At 49.0% G+C, this 22,475-nt stretch overlaps 1 protein-coding gene across 3 annotated transcripts in view; it reads left to right on the top strand.

Moving 5' to 3' along the window:
• The window catches only part of LOC144158403 (agrin-like), a 289,317-nt gene that overhangs the window by 33,700 nt on the left and 233,142 nt on the right, over positions 1-22,475 (top strand). The window contains exon 1 of one of the 3 annotated variants that reach the window (XM_077689276.1): positions 18,550-18,751. The exons of the other annotated variants lie outside the window; for them this stretch is intronic. Coding sequence (XP_077545402.1) covers positions 18,598-18,751 — 154 coding nt within the window. The 5' untranslated portion in view covers positions 18,550-18,597. Of the gene's footprint in view, positions 1-18,549; positions 18,752-22,475 lie in introns of those variants that run through there. 3 annotated transcript variants of the gene reach the window in all.

Raw genomic sequence — 22,475 nt, forward strand, 5'->3', positions numbered from 1 at the left:
CACAGAAAATGTTTCCTTGTTCTGTTGACCGAGCGACGGGCAGCTGCGTGAGAATTGGAGGCGTGCCATTCCAAGGCAAGCAACGGGAGATTTCAGCTTCGATTATAAGTGTGCGACAGTGTGTGGAAATGCACTCTGTGTGAGAATGGAAAAAGCAATGTACCATTTTGAGAGCATCGTTGACCTAGAATTTTACAAGGCTAACTTAAAGCCGGATTTTTGTCATATCAGTCAGGTTGTAGCGGTGCTTCATTACCTGTTTGCAAACTGTATTACCTTGCGCTCAGGCTCGCGTGTAAAAGAGCTTTGGGACGTCCTTGTGCTTTTACTTTTGATATTTCCACGAATTATCCCTTAGGGTTCGTTTTTTTTTTTTTTTTTGTAACCGCGCGTGGCCGGTTCCGGTTTCTTATGTGGCGTTTCAACCGGAGCGCCCATTTGCACTGTTTGTCGTACGTCCCGTCGGGCAATATTGTTTGATATGGGAAGGATGCCACCTTGTCGCTAACTTGATTTTTTTGTTTCTTCGACAATGTTCTCGATCCTATTTCCATGGATCTCAAATTAATAACGTTCCGAGAGTAATGCATGCATAGCAAACGCCGCGCAACTCACTTTATCGACGTTCATCTGTGCACGTCATACTGCGGACAGCTTCTTCGACGTTTGTGTTTCATTCTAGTCTTTTGTAGTGCTGGAGATCGCTAGCTGGCTGCGTTCAGAAAAGCTTTGCTTCGTTCTTGGCTACGCGGAAACATTCTTTTTCCTCCGTGTGCTGCACATCGCAGCGCGAAAAAATAAATTTTCGTACGCTAGACCACGCTCTTTTGTCTCCCTTCGTAACATAAATTTTTTGTTGCGTGTGATAAAATCAGTTTTATTCTTTTTTCGCTTCCTGTTTTTGCAAGTATTGCAAAGCGTGGATGCAGAAAGACAAATGGTGCAATATATATCTCTTCGTGTTTTGATCCTTCGTGTTTGTTCAGTGTTTTTAGATATTCTCAAGTATGTACCCATTCATCGAAACGACAATACTATTGGGCTGCCTCTTATAGCGTTCTGTGCATTCCAGAGCAATCAACGGATTCATGAAGCGTAGTCTGAACGACGCGTACTTGGTTTCTTTCAGTTTTTTTTATTGTATTATCGATAGGCCCGCAGCAGTCCGTGACTAGACAGCTACCGTATATGTGGTAATTACAACTTTGCTTTAAGAAAAGAAGCAAAATAGATTTTAAAATCCGTAAACACGACGGCGCAGCGCTTGTGCCAGAACACACAGAAGCCGTTGCCGTTCGCGGCCGAAGTCTACGGTAATTTACTTCGAAAAATAAAACCCGATTGAAGGCAGGTGATATACACGATGACTGGACTATTCATCGCTAACTACTACAAAAAAAACTTAATCAGCGCGCAGACACCAAAAGCAGCAAGCGTGTGCACGCCAAGAGCTGGCCAATACGCCGCACGCGCGGAGGCTGGATGACCTTCGTGCGGCGGTGGCGCCTGTAGTGGCGCGCGCGGTCCCTATATGAAACGAGCGCCGAAGTTTCGTGACCAGTAAAGCATTGAAGGACTCTGGTCTTACCCACGTCGAGGAGGTTGTGCTTAGGAGGATCCGGGTGGGGGTGGCCTTAACTCCCGCCGTGACCCGCCAATGACCTCACTTCAAAGATTGTTTTACAGACCCCGGTTGCCAAGTTCGCCCCCGCAGCGATGCAATATCCGACATACACCAGTTACCGTGATCTTGCGCCTCGCTTTGCGTCCTACAACATTGCGACATCTTGCTGCGACGGGCCTCCGCGCGAACGACGCATCCCATACAACGCGTGGATATATGGGCCCCATCATCGTTCCCTCCTAGACTTCATCCGCGAAGAAAACATTTTCATGTTTATCTAATCAACTTCCCTCATCACCAACTCATACCCCTTATCTATACCATGTGACAAAATAAACGCAAAAAAGCACTCAACAGAGTGACGTGCATAGACGAAATCGAATGCCGCTGCGTTTGCTTTCCGCGAATTTACCTGTTGTTCTCTGGTTGTTAGAAACATCCGGAGCATTTTAGATTAATCAAAAACATTTAGGGATAGTGGACGAAAAGCAACACCGTTTCTCTACCAAATGAAATTGCCTGTGCGGCATGCAGAAGAAACAAACATGCGCTTTGCTTTGAACAGAGATAAGAAAGTTGGCGCATCCTCGTAACAGAACACATGAGTAAACAATACAAGAGGCGTGGTTCGCGGCAATATCATGGAGGGACGCGGTCTCTAAACGAGATAACTGAGCAGAATGTATCACCAAGAACTTTAATGCGTTACGTTAGAGCCACGTTTTCTTCTTTTTTAAAGTATGTACCAATTAACTAGCTCAGCAAGAAGTTTTGTTAAGTTGTAACCGCTGCTTGTTGCTTAGTTACTATCCGTCTTGCAGCCCCATTGCCATCACAGTATATAGTTGAAGGCCAACCGCAACTGCGGGTGATAAATAAGATAAACGCGCTTTTCTAAGGAATTTGCCACAGTCAATGCGAATAGAACATATGGCGAGTTTTTTGTGTGTGTTTTATTTTTTTCTGATGGACACTACGAACGCGTCACCGCCATGGAAGTGGGCAGAATTAAGTTTTGAGTGGGGAACCCGTTACACCGCGGGGATAGAAGAGGAGGGCTGGGGGAAGGGCCAAGTGAGAGCGTGGCTCTTTGGGGAAGAGGGGGGGGGGGCACCCCACGCAGACCCCCAAGGTAGCAGCCAATAGGAATTCGTGCGCAGATGTTACGCTGTCGCGTTAGAAAAAGTTACGACCCGCCGCGGTGGCTCAGTGGCTAAGGCGTTGCGCTGCTGAGCACGAGGTCGCGGGTTCGATTCCCGGCCGCGGTGGCCGCTTTTCAGATGGAGGCGAAAAGCAAAAACGCCCGTGTGTACGAGATTTCGGCGCACGTTAAAGATCCCCAGGTGGTCAAAATTAATCCGGAGCCCTCCACTACGGCGCGCCTCATCGCCTGCGTTGCGTCGGCGCGTTAAACCCCCACAATCAATCAATAGAAAAAGTTACGGAGGCACCCAAGTGTTCCTTTGGGATGTGAGAATGAGTTGCGAGAGAGCTAGGGAGCACACGTTTATTGAAAAGAATTACCACTGGTCACGATGGACGAAAGGAATGGGGAGGGAGGGTAAGGGAAAATAAACATATTTTCTCTTACATAACAGAAGCATAAACATTACATAAACATAAACAAACATATGCTGGTTGTGCTCAGTATAGGGAATAAATGGGCCAGTTGTTGGAACCTGCAGTTGATGGTCCAGTTCATGGTAAACGCAACAGAGTCAGGAGTTTGTACAGGTTCGGCAGTTCGATCGGGAGAAGACCCACTCAAACAGCCCTTGCTAGACCGCTTTTAACTGAGCAAACCGCAATTTGAGATAAAAATACAGGAAGCTCACATTAACGCGCAAGTCCTGAAGGTAGCGAGGCTGTGCGCAAGCTTCACTACCACCACGACGGTTTAAGTCCACCATTGCGGCCGATTTGCTTTTTCTTCGCTGCAGCAACGACCTTTACTCCACCTTTGTTTCTATAACGGCGAAGAAGAAGCAAATGGGCAGCAATCGTGAATCTCCTACAGTAGCTTCGACATTTAAGTCGCGGCTCTTCTGCAGTACACACAGCATGAGGAGGACGACACGAGGACGAACGAACGAGGGGCGTACGCTATGACGTCTCTTTCTCGTTCCGAGCAAGTGTTGGGCGACGCGGCGAACGCTGGAGGTTTTTTCGTGGTCAATGTTGGCCAATCTTCCGAAGTGGATATGCTTGGCGTTTTTTTTTTTTTGCCAATATTGACCAATCTCCCCAACTGGGTTTGCTTAGCTTGAAAAACGTGCGCTCGTGGCACGCGTGCACGAGCTCTCGGTATTTCTTGGTATTCTTAACGTCGGACACCATAAACAAACGATTTGCTCAACAGATTTACTGTTAATAATTGTGCATCAAGTTGTCGTGGCTCACGGTGTGGTTGGGCTTATGTACGGCGGCTGGCAAAAGCTGGACCGCCGAACGTGTTGTGTGAGGGCTTATCGACTGGTGGTAATGCAGTAAGGACATCGGGGGGGGGGGGGGGAGGGGGGGGAGGGGAGGGGGTTGTACAGGAATGGGCTATACCACTTGCGAAGTGTTTCGGGTGTGTACGCAGCATTTGCAACAAATTTGTCAATAAATATTCGCCTGAGCGGGGAAGACGTGGTAGACGGCTGAGGCAGTAAGCTGGAGTGTGTTCTACGGGCGCGTCAATCCTTCTCGTGCGGGCGGGTGCGGATGTTGATATTTATCCGGCGCAGGAGTTGAATTTGATATAGAATTTTGTGGACGACCTGCTGTATGCAAGTACGTGTACTCAAAGCTGCGACGGACTCGGAAGAATCTGCAAAGATGCGTCAGGAGGGTCGTAATCGAAGGCGATAAGTGACACTGCGTAGTTAATAGCATATCGCTCCGCATCGAGGCTTGAAAGTGATCTGCCAAGTATGGTGGTGTACCCTGAGAGAACGGGGACCTCAGGACATGTCCAAGGAGGTCCCGCGCCGTAATAGTTTATTGCTTCCGTGAAAATGTGAATCTCGTTCTTAAGGCGATCAGCGTCGGAATCGCCGCTGTCGCAATGATGTATTACTACGCTCTATAGGTTTGCCGGGTAAGATGGATAAGTACTGGGAGATGACCACTGCCAGAGTAGCCAAGGTAAGGTCGGGGGTCGTATCTTGCTGCGAAGAATAAAGGCCAACTGGAGTGTTCATGCCCGATTTTGAGTAAAGTTATTTTGAGGCCTTGACGGCGTCCTCTAGCGGTTGTCCACGAGTGAACGTGGGCATAGCCCCACGTAGGGCTCTGTGCACTGCAGTCGTCACCGAGGAGGAAGAGGGTGCCGGCATTTGCGTGGTGGTTATTTTAGCGCCGCCGTCAATGGGATTAGGTGAATCGGCCATGAACCTCTGTCGGGAGAGATTCCATTCCAGTGCGGGTACAAGCCCGTCCCGTCCTGTACGCACTCTGCGCTACGCACGGGTTTACTTCGAACACTCTTTCTACTGTTCTGAGCAACTGCTACTAGTACCCCGCTAATCGGCCTCAGTAGAACCGGGGGTTTTGGCGGGAATGGTCAGGGTCCTAGCCCCAGCTGTGGAGAAGGTTTTTTGCAAGACCCGTGATTTCGATTTTACTATAAAATATCCTCTTGGCTCAATTCTACGCGTTCTTTCCACAAGTCAGGGTGGTTTGGTATCCCTTAGGTCAGTTTAAAGGTAGAGTGCGGCATAATGCTTTGGTTATTCGCCGAATTCGCACCTTTGGTGATGCTGATTGACCGTTTTGAGGTGTTGTGGTGAAGCCAACCTGCGGCAGTTTGAGGGGGGTGGGGGGTGTCGCTGCAATGGACAGGTCGCCGGCGGTGTGGCTCTCCGCTGTGCTATCATTGGTTGGCTCCCCGTTCGGCGCTGGCCCTGCAGGTTTGGTTACGTGTTTTCGTCACCACATTTTGGTCGCACTTCCGCCTTTTTGCAGTGACGGGACTTCTTAGGCTTTCGCCTTGACTCGAGGACGGCGGCTGTTTTCAGGAACGCTACGAATTCCATTCAATGTGTGCGCGAGTTCAGCTCGCTGCTCGGAACACGACGGCGTTGCGAAACGAGAGAGAGAGAGAGAAAGAGAGAATTCTTTAAAGAGACCAATGAAGTCAGCCCTGCATAATGCTGGGCTTCCTACATCAGATGGTTGATAAGCATGTAATGCGGGTTAAATGCAAAACTCAACAGTAATAATAAAAAATAAAGGGAAGAAAAGAGAAACTATCATACCAATAAATGCACGCACATATTCAAAAAAGGAATTGACACTCCGTTTGACTATAGGAAAAGTGGATTGAGGGGGGTGATTACAGTCTAGTCCCCTTATAGCAATATCCAAGTGCCAAGGAAATCCCATCGTTATAACCGATAATTGTTATAAGCGGGTTGCGAAATAAAAAGTTGTAACAGAGCTCAAAACATTTTATTCGCATGCCAGCAAGGTCGTACTGCTACTAATTTGGGGAAAAGAAGCCAGAGTTGGTCACCTTTGTTGCCGCGTGTGAAGCTAGCGCAAGTCTTTTCCAAGAGCATCTATAGGTGCTTCACCTAGCTGAGGTAAATGTCCTTGACCGAAAAAAAGTCCCCGAGGGACTTTGTCACGCATTGGGCCTCCTACGAAGACACTACCTGAGTAGGCTGCGCAACCGCGTCATTAGAGTGGTCACTGTTGCACTTTTGGTGCACAATACAACCGGATTCAATCGTTATATCTGATATCGTGGCACTGCAGCATTCTAATAAGCGGTCAATTTTACCATAGAAAGAATACAAAAGTTGGCGGTGCCATAACTGTTCATCGTTATATCCGACATATTGTTATAAATGGTATTGTTATAAGTGGACTCGACTGTATACTAAGGCGTCAATGGGTCATCGTTCTTGACTTAGCTGCCGTTCCACCCGAAGCGACAAACACCGTTCCTCCGGGCAGTACGCCTGCTTAATCATACGCTCCCTGGCGTAAAGAGTGGAGATGTGGCAGCACTGCGACGCCTATAGCTGCTGTAGGTTTGGGTTCGTGCTGTATGCCCGCCCCGCAAGGGACATTTTGCCTTCCACGAGATTGGAATAGCAGGCTTGAGTTTGTGTCAGCACCGCCTTCACGAACAATTTCCCTCGTAAGACTGGACATGCACACTTGCTTGAGTGTGGAGCCTATGGCGTGCGGTAAGATATTAATCATATCTGACGGGTTTGCCCGAAGCTTACGTCACCGCGAGCAATGCTGCGGTCGCGGCGTTGTGAAACAGAGCTCCATACACCGAATGGTATGGCTTGTAGTATGTTGTAATTGCGGGAACCTGCCGTAAGTGCGTGCACAAAAACTCTCATGCGGCTTTTGCAAGAGTCTTGAACGTCCCTCCCTCTGTCCGTGCATTCGTGCGTGCATTCGTGCGTGCGTCCGTGCGTGTGAGTGAGTGAGTGAGTGAGTGAGTGAGTGAGTGAGTGAGTGAGTGAGTGAGTGAGTGAGTGAGTGAGTGAGTGAGTGAGTGAGCGAGCGAGCGCGTGTGAGGTGCTTCTTGTTTTTGATTTTGATATTAGAGCTTAACGCGCCGACGCAACGCAGGCGATGAGGCGCGCCGTAGTGGAGGGCTCCGGATCGATTTTGACCACCTTGGTATCTTTAACGTGCGCTGAAACCTCGTACACACGGGCGTTTTCGCTTTTCGCCTCCATCAGAAAAGCGGCCGCCGCGGCCGGGAATCGAACCCGCAACCTCGTGCTCAGCAGCACAATACCTTAGCCACTGAGCCACCACGACGGGTGCTTTTTGTCTTTACCTACCTTTCCCTTTCTCTGTATTCTTATGTATACCGGGGAATGCTTCCTATGAGCCGATTTTCACGTAAAAGCCGTTACGCAAGTGAGCCGCGTTGCATACAGACACAAATAATTGTCATAGAAAAATTCAGTGACACTTTCACAAACTGAATCCTGATCGACCAGCAAAACTGGTAATGTGATCATGTGGCGCGGTATTTACTGTCATTCTCAGCTCATTTCAGTATTTCATTGGCTGCTCTTGTCCCACGCACTGTCACGTGTCTCTGCCACTAGACTGAAACCTTCTCCTTTATGGCATGTTTGCCCGCTATGAAGACGCTAACTGTGCCATAATCTTCTCGTCCAAATGTTGAAACTCACAAGCCTTGTACAGCCATGTACAAATGAAACGCGATCACGAAAATGTGAACTACCACACGCGCATACATCGCGATTGCTTTCCTCGCAAGTTAAATTGCCTCGAGGCTTACTAACACTGAAAATGTTGAGAAATATAGCTTTCCAAATATACCAATAGGGCGCCATTATTGGACCTCCCGAACGGTATTTTTTATTTTCCGTGTTCTGGTCCGTATTTTCGTGCTCGCATTTCATTTGTCTGTGACTGTTCATCTCCCCAGCACCACCACCAGCTCAGAACCATATTGCCAGCGAAAAAAGAGACAGGGGCCAAGAAAGAAACAGACAGGACAATCACTAGACTTCAATTGGGAAACGTATTATATGATAACGCTAACAGACAAGGCTTGAACGATATAAAAAGCTTACAAGTATCTCTCGTTTCACTTGGACGTGGGCGCAATCTATTGAAACTTGAGGTATGGAGGCCTCCCATATTCACAGGGAGGCAGATAACTCATCAGCGTGCTTTTCATAGCTCTTACCGCTAAAGAGCTAAGTGGCTTGCAACAGCGCATGCGCGAGAGGTAGCTTGGCTGTGTGGGGTGGCACGCATCTATGACTGTACATTGTTGTATATCGATTCATATGTAAGGGCTTTACAACTTTTTAGCCTTGTCTGCTAGCGTTATCATATATTACGTGTCCCAAGAAAACGTTGTTCAGTTGAAGTCTAGCAATTGTCCTGTCTGCTTCTTTCCTGGCCCCTGTCTCTTTCTCCGCTGGCAATATGGTTCTAAGTGAACATTAACTAGTCCAACTTTCAGCCTTAACTGCACCAGCTCGCTGTACACTGCCAAAAACTTGGTGGTGAGCGAGCGTATATCAAGGGGGGGTTCGATATGCACAGGGGTCTTTATCTCCTCGTGCGGTGATTCCAGCGATACGGAGGGCATATAAAAAGATTTGAGAAACAGAAGCAGCGGCTAAAGTTGCCTGAATGTTAAACGATTTTTTTTTTCGATAAGTGATGCGACGAGGTTTCCCTGAACGTCCTGAGGTGCCATACTGCCAAGAAAGTTGTTGGATTGACCCAGACCTCATTTATTATTAACCCTATCCGAATTGTTTTCGGTTCGGTGCTAATTCGATGCGCTGGCCTCTAACCTTTCTGGCTAAGTTAGCTTGGAACAAAGAACGCGCCCACGGTTAATGCACTAAATGTGCCATTGTGATTTACTTAAAAATCGATGAAATTTTAGAATGAGTGTCACCGATCTGACAACCGTTTCTCCGTGTTTTTTTTTTTTTTTTGATGCGTTACGGCATACATCTTTGAATATCGGGGTTCCTTCGGAAGCTGTTGAACGCGTAATGAAGACGATCGCCAGCGACGGAACAAATGGAAGGCGAGCATACTCTGCTCGCGATAGGGGCTAGGCCGGACATCTATGTGGGCCTATTTTCTAAACCGGAACGTTTTGAATGGCCGGAGCGTTCTATAGAAAGTAAGTTCAATCTTCGCAAGATCTGCGCGTGTTTCGTGCTAGCACGTCAAATTTGTCCCCCCTGTGAAGCACGCTATCCTGCCAACAGCCTGAGCATTCGGGAAAGCCCACTACATCAGGGCCCACTGAAGATAAACTCGCTTGCATGCCTCATTGGGGTTCGCCATTTTGAGCGTGCAACCTTCACTGTGGAACAATTTTAACACCCCGTAGTTTCAACCGCCCCCACAGAACGACGTCATCACAAAGAGCGCAACATGACCGCAGCACCGGTGGTCCTTCATAGGCCAAGTGGAACCGTCGGAATGTGGCGTTTATAGATCATCTGACGCAATGGAAGTCTTTGAGCTTGTTCGTTTATATGAACAAAACAAAAATGCTCACGCCGGTACGAAAAAGTGGGTACACGCACAGTGCTGTATGCGTTGCCTGTTTCTTCGTACCATCCTGAGCGTTGTTTTTTTTTTTTAAATGCAGAGCATTTCTTTAACTCACGATTTTATGCGTCCGTAACTCGGCGTCCGCAGCCAGCCAGCACGTGCGCCCCTCCCCCGCTCCTCCTCGCTCTCAACAGGTGCGGGCGCGCATGCGCGTGCTCCGGCGCTGAAAGAGGCGTTGCAGCAGCAGGTGCTACCTCCTCTCCATCTACTGCGCGCGCTACAAATATACTCGTTGCCCGAGCGAAGGATCCGCGGCCCAACGTTGACGTTTGGCCGCGGTTTCTCGTGCACGAAGTTCGGCGTCGGCAGCGCGCTTCAGATGCTTGCGTTCGGCGTCGGCAGCGCGCCGTCTCGCCGCCTTGTCTTCTGCCGCCGTCGATGAAAGGATGGCACGATGTCTTGAACTGGTACTGCAACGCTGACGTTGGCTCGCGTCGCGGCATAGAGTTTCTTAGTAAGTATACTAGAGAGGAAACTGCGCCTCGTAAGCCATGTCGTCATGGGGGTTCATGGGAAGACCCCCTTTTTGGCTTGGGCTTGGCATGACAATTGGATTCTTAAGTGGTTTTGGGGATTTGCTTTCTTCACTATGCATTAACACGTTTACGAGCTACAAGGAAGCCGAAATCCTTTGTTTCTGTGGTAGCCGTGTTGGCCGTGTTCTGTGAAACAGCAGGCAGTGCGTGATCGCACCTGACGTTGCTCATGCCACAGTCGAAGGACGTATGACTGAGCGGGTAATATGCCGCCGCGATATTTGTAACCGACGAAAGGACGAAACAAAACGTACTGCGACGAAGACAAGATACGGGAGATACGGGCGCTTGTATGCGTCCTATCTTGTCATCGTCCACAACTGTTTAACGCCAAGTTTTCTTTTTTCTTGTTAAACTAGCTGGAGTTCGGTGCACCGGTTCACCACGAAGGCAACGTTTTCATAGGCACGCTCAAAAAACTTTTGAAACTCTTCAACCAACTTATTATTTGAAATAATGGTAAAATTAATAAAATCACAGTCTGTAATGAGTTACCTTCCAAATATTAACATTGTTCGTAACTACAACCTTGGCCTGCGGAATAGCAGGCACCAGCTTTCCGGCAAAAATACGCTTTACCTCCCTTTTTCTTAGTTTTAAAACAGCCTGTTTTATTTTCCACTTACATAATTGCACACTATTCTTCGCGTTCTTGTGGCACTTTGTTTAAATTTGCGGTCACTAAAACGTTTCAATTCAAGCCAATGATGAAACTAAGGCGAGCGCGATGTATAATGGCGGTCCATGACGACACAGACGACCTTGATGTGAGCCGCGCAGACGCTAGCGCCAGATTCCTCTCTAGTGTATACTGTAAGAAACTCTATGCGTCGCGGTACTGGTTGAAGGTGTTGCTTCCATCGCTTATGAACTTCGACGATGGCGCACTGCCCTCCCAAGAGGGATAATAAGAAAGAAAAGAAAAGAAAGAAAAAAATAATAATAAAGATCCAACCGATTGCCCCGCAGAGAGGGTGGGGTGCAAACGATGGCAATAAATAACACGTTACGTACTACGTCTCTCGTCTCTCTATCTCTCTCTCTCTCTCTCTCTCTCTCTCGTCTCGCAACCCAACCACCCAACCCCTACGACAACAACAACTACAACTACCACCGCCAACTACCACAACCTACGCCACGTGACCACCCCAATGCTCTGCATTTACTCGTGTCCCTCGCGCGGGGGCATGCGACGGAGGTTTTTTTTTTTTTGTGCTTATCGATCACCCCACTTAACACGTCCACAGCGCACTATGTTTGCAAAGACTCCTGTGCGCAATGACCCACTTGTCAGTCACCCTCTTTTGGATGCTTTTCACGACTGCTGATAGGTGGCGCGAGTGACATTTAGATTGGCGCATTGCGCGGGCGATAAGGAACTCCTACGTTGCCCTATAACTGCATTGCCTGGTCATGGATGACCTACTTCCAGTCGTGTGTTGCTCATTGCAAAATAAAAGAAAATTGTGGTACGAGCTCATATAGATCCGTTCCACACTCCATCTCACGAACTGGTTGCAGCACGGTGAAAGCTGCGAAGCAGGCTGCGGCGGCATTCATCCGCAGCGCAACATAGTTCTCTCACTGCACGTTCGGTTCTGTCATCCCATCACTAAATTTGACATTGCTGTGTGTATAGATGTAATTTAAGACCTACCAGGAGGCCATGTTGCTGGTTGCTTCAAGCTCGTTTGCTTTATTATGGCGATTTTTCTTTTATTACAGTCAAGGAAAAAGTGCCGCGCTAGGCAGCTTTTAAAGCCAAGCATTTCTATATATGTTGGTGGAACGGTTTTTCCCATTTGTCCGCCTGAAACGCGTGATGTTTTACACTTTTTAAACGTAATGAAATTTTATGTTGATAAAAAATATTGTCATTCATAGAAAGATTGATTGATTGATTGTAGGATTTAACGCGCCGACGCAACGCAGGCGATGAGGCGCGCCGTAGTGGAGGGCTCCGGATTAATTTTGACCACTTGGGGATCTTTAACGTGCGCCGAAATCTCGTACACACGGGCGTTTTTGCTTTTCGCCTCCATCAGAAAAGCGACCGCCGCGGCCGGGAAACGAACCCGCGACCTTGTGCTCAGCAGCGCAACGCCTTAGCCACTGAGCCACCGCGGCGGGTCATTCGTAGAAAGAAATGAGCTTGCTATGAATGAAAATCTGCGGATTTTAGGTTCCAACCTGTGACTAATAGGTTAGAATGCAGTCGTCTTAACAGTTTCGCTACCAGTTGGTCCTCACTGGCGGCGCCAAAGGAGTCTGTGTCTATTGCATTGGCCGGAAAACGGAAAACGGGGTACTAGTACGCGGCGCGGAACCCACGAACGGGTCCAGCGGCACCATAGTTTACTACATTTCCAGAATACTAACCCCTACGAGAAGAACCGTGCGCTGGCGATATTCCGTTCCGAGATGGGTACAAGCCAGACACTTCCGCTGCAACGCAGAAAGTTATGTAACCGTGTTTATATTCTTCTAACAGCGCCAAGACGACGCCATGCGCTAACAGCGCCAAGACGACGCCATATGCCATGCCCTGCTGCCAAAGGAACGTAAAAGATACCAAACCACTTACAAAACCACTTACTTACAAAAAGAATGTATGGAAATGAGCCAAAGAAACATTTTACAGTAAAAAAATTCAGCGCCCTTCCACTCGGTGAAGAAGGATGATCAGCGAAGCCGGGCGCAGTTCAAGGAGTATACGAAACGGAACATGTTTGTTTGTAATTTGCGATTGAGAACACTTCCTAACCAAAAACGCTGAATGAAAGTTGGTGGCTCTCGGGCTTCACTCTTGCGGAGAAACATGGGGCTGTCCGTTCCCCTACCATGTCGTAGGCATCTTACTGCCTGTGTAGCACACCAACTCAAACTGCTAGACCACGGAGGACAGCCGACCAGTCACATCGGGCCGTGAGACCTCAAAGTTTGAATCTCTCGCCAGCACAAGGAACATGCTATTGGTGAGGGCGTGAAGCGTAGCTCCACGTGCACGCTTCTTTCCCTTCTCCCCATTAATGAACGCATAAACCGGCAACAGGTGATGTGCGTGTGTTTAGGCGTGAAAGACGCCGGCGAAAAAATCGCTCCGAAAGCCGTTCTAGCTGAACAAGAGTTCTTGGCTAACGTCGGCGTTCCAAGCGGGCAAGTTGCTTTTCACTGGGGAGGGATCCGGAGCTACTCGACGAGGTAGAACTCGACGCGGCAACGGCGGTGGCTGCACGTTCAGCGGCAGCGGCTTTTTCTTTTTTTCGCACCAAATCGTGTGTCGCTACGCGCCGATGCTCATTCAGTTCCCACTATTCTTCCTCCGACGGAATGACACGCGTCCATCCCATAGCGAGTTCAAAGTGCAACTGCTTATGATGGCGCTAGAACCAGTATCAGCCGAATGCACAAATTGTGCAAGAAGTGTCGGTGATGGCAATGGGTATAGAATTTGTGAAAGGGGCGTCGGTGGTGGTGGGAAGGACCGCAAAAGCGGTGCCGAGTAAACTAGCTTTCACCGGAAGGAAACCCGGGCGGGGGGTTAGGCATTTAAACCTTCGCTGTAAAAATTACATCTCCAAAACTTTTGGAACCGCGGAGGCTCGCACCCAAGCCGTTAGCTCCAAAACCGGAGGTTCTACCCGGACGCTTCTGAGGCCGAACAGCAAGGTTCTTTTAGCAGTTTCTCCAAACAACAACGAGAGTGTTCGCGGCAAACCGATAGGCGGCGCTGTGTGCGCACAGGATACACGGGTAACTACAGGCAGCAGGATGAAACATGTGCATGCTGCGGCAGTGATCGGGAAACTATAGACCATATTGTTAGGGGCTGCACAGAGATACGACCACCGCGGGGTGAGGGGGAAAGGACCCTGGCGGAGGCTTTGGGATTTGGGGCGAGGGGGAACCTCAAATTCAAGGCCATAGAGGTGACGAAGAGGCGACTGGAGGGGTGGTGGATGAAAAGTAGGGAAGGGATGGGTATGCAAGTGGAGTAATCATACGAATGAGAATTTAACACAGCGAGGGGAGAAAAAAGGGGGGGTGGGAGCGATGAGTTTAAAACAGGGAAGAGGGGGAGATGGTAGGGACGAAGCAAATGTATTAGGGTAGCTGGGAGTAGGGCAAGTAAGCGTAATAAAACAGGCAAGTCGGTTGCTGACAACTGACGCCCCGATTCAAAGGGAGAGCCACTAATCATCATCATTATCACCATCATCGTCATTTGGGGCTTGTACACTCGGGGGAACGGAATCTCGCTGTGCGCTGCCTCAGCATCGCACCATGTCACATAACTTGACCCAAGAGGCACGCGGTAATCTCAAACCCTCCCTTCTTCTCCACACTAGTGTGCAGTAGTGTAAAAGGACACCGAGTACCGTTGTTCATCACACTAACTGCGCACTGAGGAAGAACGAAAACGCTGAGTGAAAGCGATTGTGCCGGCGGCAAAAGAAACAATTGAAGGAGACACAAGGTGTCGGTGTTGCTGCCAGCGCTGAAGGATTGGAAGGAGACAAAAAGCGGTGTTGTAATGCGGCCAGACAGTGGAGTTATATGTAACGACGCAATTACGGACAGGCGCGAGGAATAAAAGTGCGCGATACCGAGAGTGACTTGCACTGAAGAGCACAGTTGTCAAAGTTGGCCATTATGACCAAGAACGTATTATACAAGCACACGAACGTCACTGGGAACAAACAGCTCAGTCCTACAAGAAAAGAGTTAAGGCTAAATGCGACAAATACGCAGTATGGCACCGTCAGCGGCGCGCATACACCCGTCATCACAAACATCAGCGAAAGCGCCCTGTTCACCATGCTCATCACTTACTTCGTCGACCACCTCAAAAATGTTGCTGTCTTTTAAAGGGAAAGCTTTCTTAGTGCTCTGTCAAAAAACTAATGCATTCCCCCATAGACTGGTTGGTCGACCGAAAATCTCTGGTAAGATCTATGAACGCACTGCGCGTGCCAGAAACAGGGGTTCCATTGTGTCAAATCGGCTACTTGAAAATCGCGAAAAAGCAACGTTCTAGATAAGACTATATAAGCATCGATCATAAAAAAAAAACAGTACAACAGCATACCTTTACCCATAAACCACGTACTGGTATATACATTTAGATCGTTCGTAGATGCGTTTACTCAGTGCACGGAAAATCGTCGCATTCGTTTGTTATTCTTCTGCGATTTGGGTCCTTGAAAGTTTGACGATACATTGGACGCACTCTCAGAGAAGGTTGGATACACTCTTTGCGAATGTTTTGGGGCACTTTTCCGCAATTTTGAAGTGAGAAATCTTTCGCCGTACTCTCAATTTCATTTGGGAATGGACGGTACATTTTTATGCCTTATGAAAGCGGAAATTTTATACCTGACCTATAGCACGCTCCACCTCCGTTGTGCTTACCTGTTTCACCAGATTAGGTAAGAACTGGGAAGTGCAGCGTATCGCATTAGAAGTTAGCAGCTAATTCTCGCGCTCCAAAGCAGCGCACTGCTTACGACGTATGCTGGTCGCCAACGGCATGCTTGCGGCCGGGTCTGTTGTGGTTGTGGCCTTCCGTTTCTCTTCCTTTCCGCCAATATAAACGTGCAAATAGGCTCTTTTCTAAGAGTTATATATTGCTGTAAAATTATCGACGTAAAAAGAGCCGAGAAACCGCCAAACACAAGAAGCCAAGTCGCAGTTTGGGACAATTTAGAATGGGACACTTACCTGATTTATTGTTATGGCCCGCAGCTGAAGTTTAGATTTGCCTCCGGCGAGCATTTGTACAAAAAAATTGGCTGGCGGTTACGGTAGTCCCTCATGCGATATTTGGGTGCAGCAGCAGTGCGCTGAGGCAACACTCACCCGTGGGTTCTCTCGACGGCAGCGATGATAATCCTCTACGTCGGCGGCGTGAAGTGCGTCTCAGGAAGGCACCGCGAACTGCTCCGCCTTAAGCGAACGCCAAGCTTCGCGCCGTCAAGCGCCTTGTGCGGGCAGAGCAGACTGCCCCCTCCCCTCCCCTATCGCACACTTTCGGAGAGCGCTGGCTCACGCCGCCGCGGCGAACCACCCTCCCCTCCCAATTTCCCTCCTTTGCTTTCTTTCATCATTCGCTTTTTCTTTCACTCGTCGGTCTTGCCATCGTTCTCTCGGTTACGCCGACAACGCGACACAGCCCACAGACGGCCGCCAAAAGGCGGCGCCCTAAAACCTGTGCTACAAGGTCTTATTACTGTCGTGCAGCGCCGACAGCAGAGAGATCTCCCACTACGGGTTAGAGCTAGCCAAGTTACTGGACAAGGTCGCCCCTCGCCGGACGTACTCCAGTCTCTGCGGGGGGGAGCGATAACTTTCATAGCACGTGGATTTATAACGTGGGCAATCAACGGTCAGCGTTTAAACAGCCCGGCATCGGGTGGCAGATAGCCCGCGCGCTGCGGTTGAAGGCGGGGCTCACGGAGGCCGCAACGCTGCAAGCGGGCTTGAGCTGGCGGTGATGGCACCCGTCTTCAGACCTTCAACAGCGCTAGCCGTCAAAGCACGACGCGTGACCATCCGACAACAGCCGGATTAGCCCAACAATGACCGCTGGCCGAACTTGCCGGTAGGGCCCACGGGCTCCTGGCCGTCGACTGCAATGTGCTGGTGCTCCCAACCGGCGCCTCTTACTATACCGTTTTGGATAAATAAAGTTTTTACCTCCACCACCGAACATCCATGACAGCGAACCGCCTGCACGAGTAGAGAACACAATCTTGGCATCCACAGATCAGTGAGGTGCGCGCGCGCTCCCACGGTCATGGGGAACAACGGCCAAGGCAGTGGAATGGCGAACATGCGTGACATCCATCGCTGAGTGCTGTCAGGGCAGAGCACCCGAGAAGCCTCCCGATTCCCGTAGGGAACGCAGGAGGCGCTGTCGAAGGAGAGGCGTTATAGCCCCTCTGTGCGCTAAGTGAAGGGGGTTAATACTTGACACCCCCACATGGCATATCTCACGAAACCAGCTTTATGAAACAACACGGCTATGAAAAAAAACTTTCCAGCCCCGGCATTCCAGGGCTAAGGTGGAGCCATCGTCACGGTCAACTGTAAAGGCGCGTTTATAATCCGACGTAGCGTAGGCGCGCACTCGCGCGGCATGGCCACGCTACGTCGGCGCATGCGGGACCCTCTACACACCGGCGTCATTTAGCCGCCGGAGCGTTCGGCGGAGCTAGGCGCACTTCGGCGGCACGGGCGTTGAGATGGGACATGTCTCTACTCCAAGTCCAGCGCGTCGACGACGTCGGCCCCGTATCCCAGAATGCATCTCGCCAGCCGTCCAGGACTGAGTAAGTGCATGCACTGTAGACTGGGAGCGCTCGCGTCCGCTCGCTCGCCCATGGCCAGGCTAGAGCGTAGGTTCGACCGTTTCCGTAAATTTTACTAGTCTGTGCAGGAGTCGCAAAACCTTCTGCGCATGCGCCAGCCGGAGGGTGCGCTGGCTGCCATCTGGCTACGTATAGATACGCTGAGCCGGCCATGTTGGAGTGTACAGGGGTAGAAATTGCCGCTGGCGCAGCCCCTAGCCGACGTGCCAGTCCGCCGAAAAAAGTCAGAGTATAGACGCTCCTTAACAAAAAAAAAAAAAAAAAAACGCTTACATCGTAGCCCAAAACGTTTGAACAAAATAAAAGAAGAAAATATAGTGTTGCAAAGTCTACGAAAAGGACACCGCGCCCGCGCCACATACTCTCGCAGAAGACGACTTCGATTGCGGTGGCTCCAAAACTGCCGGAATACAGGAAGAGAGGAACGCGCAAAGCTTCTCCCCATTTCATTCTCAAGCATTAAGTAGGTCTTTATATTTATAAGATCACTGATACAACATGATGATGTGCATTATTACGAGAGATTTGATTTGTTGCGGAATTTTCGGGCAAAAATGAGCACCTCGACTCAAATAAAGTTTATTCATCATCACCTCTCTAAAAATCCTCGAGCTGAATTTGACTTCAAAAAGGCGGCCGCAGAAATCCAGCGCCGGGAAAAAATACTTGAGAAAGTTCCGGGGAAACGCGCTTCGCGTATCAACCTCCGTCTCATATTAGCGCTGAAGCCAACTTCCCGGCCGAGGGTTTCTTCTCCGCTTGATAGTCGTGGGAGAGCTCAGACAGGTCGCGCGCCCTCTCCCGATTCCCCTGGGGAACGGACAGCCGTCCGGGGAGAGAGAGGGAGACGGACGGAGTCGTTGGGAGTCAGAGGTCGCTGGGGACGGGGGGAGGGAGGGCAGGGCCGCCCTCCCCAGCGGCGGCGGCGGCGGACGGGCCGGGTCCCGGGGCGCAGAGCGTGTGGAGGCGCGCACGTGTCCGCATGGAGGCGGCGGCCTCGAAGCAGGCTGCCGGCAGCGGATGCGTCCCCGCTTCCCCGCTCCCTGCCGCCGCGCGCACGTTGGCCGCGCTCGCCCTGGCCGCGGCCGCGCTGCTCCTGGTCGGACTCGTCGCCGGACTGCTGCTCTACGCGCACCGTGAGTCCCCCTCATCACCTCTCTTCCCCTTGCGTCCGACAGGAGGAGAACTCTCTATGCTCACCTGGATTTTTTTCCCCCGAAAAACAACCCTCAGTCTGAGTCGCCGCCTCGGGAAGACACGTCATACTTGAACGCGTTAGTGTAATAACACGTCTCTGTTGTTGCATCGTACGGGACCAATTAGAGCACTTTATGTGCTCACGCCATTTATTTAACTCGTCTTCCATCTCCCATGTTGCATTCAACGGAAACTTTATGTACTTACCTGGCTTTTTTTTTTGTTACGGGGCTGTAGTACCTAGTTTATCAGCGACGTTCCTGACTCGCGAAGACACGCCATAGCTGATTAGGTTAGTGGCATCGCAGTTCTCTGTCTTTTCAACACAGTGAAGCACTCACTCTGTTCTTTCTTTATGACAAGTTTGTAACACCTTGATTAGTTCTGTAGTGATCTGTCGAGATGTCGTCACTTCCGAAGTTGCAAGCTTCGTGTGGGAAACACTCGTTTACTTACACCTTTTGAAAAAAAAAAGACCGGAATTTAACAAAAAAAGATAGTCATTACGAGACAATAATTGTCTTCAAGAAGCAAATTTGTGCAAACAGGATTACATGAATTTATAGGGGGGGGGGGGTGTAGGAGGTGTACGCCTGTCAGTCAGTCAGTCATCGGCCAGTGCATTACAGGTGATTACGGCGTGAGGAAACAAAACGGTCTTCATTACTAAGCTGAGGCAATAAATTGTGAGCGCAGCGTTCTCAGTTGGAAGTTTAATCTGTGTATGGGGAGGGGGGGGGGGGGGGGGGGGAGCGTAGCTATAGTATGGAAAAGCCACGAGCGAAAGATTACACGGAGATTATTTTTATAAGATTGAGCGCAATGTTGGAGCGATATGATAGCGATTTTATTGGAATAGCGATTAGTGATAGAATGGTGTGAATTCTAATTTATTGGGAGGGTATAACCGTTAGAAATGTCACTTATATCAAGCTTCCGATGTCCTAACTGACAGCGTGCACTTTTGATGTGCCATAGTTTTTTTTTCTATTTTTGTCAGTGTTTTCATATTTGAATTGCTGTTTAGGAAGGCGCTTTGTGTACTGTTCCTAAGCAGATGAAGTCGATGTAAGGTATGTGTAGTAACCGTGATGACAGGTGCACGCAGACCTGTAGGTTACCTTTCACTTTTTGTTCTTATGTTAAACGAGTTAAATTACACGAGTGGCGTAATAAATTTTCACGAGGTTCTATGAGTTCATACGTTGTAGAATTATCGGCATCAATGGTTCATCAAAGCGTGGTGAAATACCGTCAATCGATATCAAGGGTAACGTTAACGGTTAAAAATGGCGCAGTTATCACAGTCCTAGTGGTCTTTTGTGTTACCTCGTGGACAATTCATCTATGTGGATGAGGACATTTATACAGATGAGGAACAGTGGTGGTGATAGGCTGGCACCTTGGAGAACTCCTGAAGTTACACAGGTGAGAGACGGATACTAGCAGCAGTACTATATCTGACAATTTAGGAAGTGTTCTAAACAGCGCATTTCTCGCATACAAGGAGGAGTTCCAAAGGAAGGCATCGAAAGGGGAAGGTCATATTGTGGGGCAAGATCAAAGACGTTTTCGCGGACCGTAAGGGTATCCTTCAAGTTGATAAAGACGGCGAATGTTAACTCCAATAGCTGACTCTTAGGTGAAAAACAAGTTTGGCATCCTTGTTGACCAGTATAAAAAGTAAGTCACCACATATTTAGCCATGACTTTGTGTCCTATTATGTGTCCAAATTAAATTGCCAACAAGGATCGCAAATACTGGGGCAATAGTCAGCGGTAGTTAAAAGTTGCGCTTCGAAATACAGCACCTAATACACCTTTTTTTTAATAAGGAAAGACTGTAATAACTGTAGAGTCAGCAGAGCTCTTACTTTATATAAAAGAGGCCTAATAGTTCAGCATTATCATATCGAGGCTTGTGGATCGTTTGAGGTTAGAAATTGCGTGATAGTAGATCTGAGTCATAGACATTGTGCTTGGGCACTCGGTTTGATCTACGGGTTATGCAAGGACGATACGTAGAAGAGTAAATTGGTGGACAAATTATTCATTAAAATACTCGCACAATGCTTGGCAATCATTGGCTCCTTGCCAGAGCCTGTTAGGTTAATCGAGCTTTGCTTTGCTCAGTTCTAAGCACATCGTACGTTTTAACGAAATGAAGTTGCGAAATTGTTACAGGTGGCGAGAATTTAACCTTAGTGGTATCTTAGTGTTAAACATGGAGGTTAGAGCATAAGTTGATGCCACTGCCAGACATCTGGGTGGCTACTATCAACTGCCGTTTTATACGGCGTTTTGTACCCTGGAGTGGCTTTAAATTCGCATTCATTACTGCGGGTTTTTTCGAACTACATTTCACAAGAACGTCAGGTAAGCATTGTCTTTTCAAATAACCTTGAGGTGAGTTTCAAACAGTCTTTAATTATGATGCTAGATTGACGTCTATAATGCGGAGGCCATGTTTTGAATTTTGTCCGCCGATTTACACGCATGATTTGAAAACAAAAATGCGTTAGATGCCACTTTTTCTCCAGGCACCACTCTCCGCGCCGATTTGCTGAACTCGAACATGACGACGCGATGGCAAATTTAAGGGCCTGAATTCAGCACATTTCTGCATGCTTGACCTGCGCAACCAGTGCGTGAATGAGCAAAACGCTATCAGTCATGAAATGGATGAACCTAAAGATTGTGAAAGCTGGACAGCCTTGCCCTCACCACATTGTAAGGCAGTCATTGCGGTCGCAATGTCTGCAGGAGGCGTGTCGTGCTTGTGGGCACCCATTACAAATAGCATAAGGCAAATAATGGATTGCGTGACTTAAGCTGCACCAGTGTTGCGGAGTTACCACTCCGGAATTGGAATGAATCCGGAATCATTCCACATTTTCGCGACCCCGGAATGGGATGGGAATGGAATGGCTGCAATACTTGAAGGAATGGAATGGGAATGGAATTAAGCTCCTTTTGTCCGGAATGGAATGGGAATGGAATTACATGTATTTTTCCAAAATAAAGCGCACTTTGCCTTCCACGCCCTGTTGTTTGTAAAAATATGCAAAAATCCGCAAAAGATCCCACCAGCCCAAGTTCAAACATTAGTAAGCCGGAGCCTTGAATTTAACAATAACTCATTACAGCTAAAATCTATTGGCTGATCACAAGCATGGTATATTTATAAGCAGCGATTCTACTTAAATTATATCCTTAAATACAGCGCTGCTACGAAGTTCGTCGCGATTCTCCGCCTAATAAACGCGGCTTTTGGTATCCGTCGTGGGGAACTACCGCGGTGGCATCACCCCCTATCTCTCCCAACAACAATTTTTTAACTTAGCGGCGCCTTCGCCCCGCCTGCGAGTTATCTCCCCACGCTTCACTTTTGTTTTTTGCGTCCGGAACCGTCGGTGATCGCATCCCACCTCCGACCGTCACCGGAACGCTGGCGCGGTGCTTGTGTACACTGCTAAATTCCGCATATCAGCTTACGCCCCATCTCCCTTAACTCTCCGCCCTCCTCCACCAGGACGTTTTGCAATACTGGCCCTCCTGTGTAGACACTCGGACGCCTTTGCCCGAAGCAGCGTCTACGAAGGCCTAAAATATTGGTTCGAGAATCCACCCGAAACAGTAGAGCCCATGTGATAGGAACTGCGG

The sequence above is a fragment of the Haemaphysalis longicornis genome, unplaced genomic scaffold (genome assembly GCF_048455015.1).
Source record: "Haemaphysalis longicornis isolate Haplotype H1 unplaced genomic scaffold, Haemaphysalis longicornis Haplotype H1 scaffold_10, whole genome shotgun sequence".
Taxonomy (NCBI): domain Eukaryota; kingdom Metazoa; phylum Arthropoda; class Arachnida; order Ixodida; family Ixodidae; genus Haemaphysalis; species Haemaphysalis longicornis.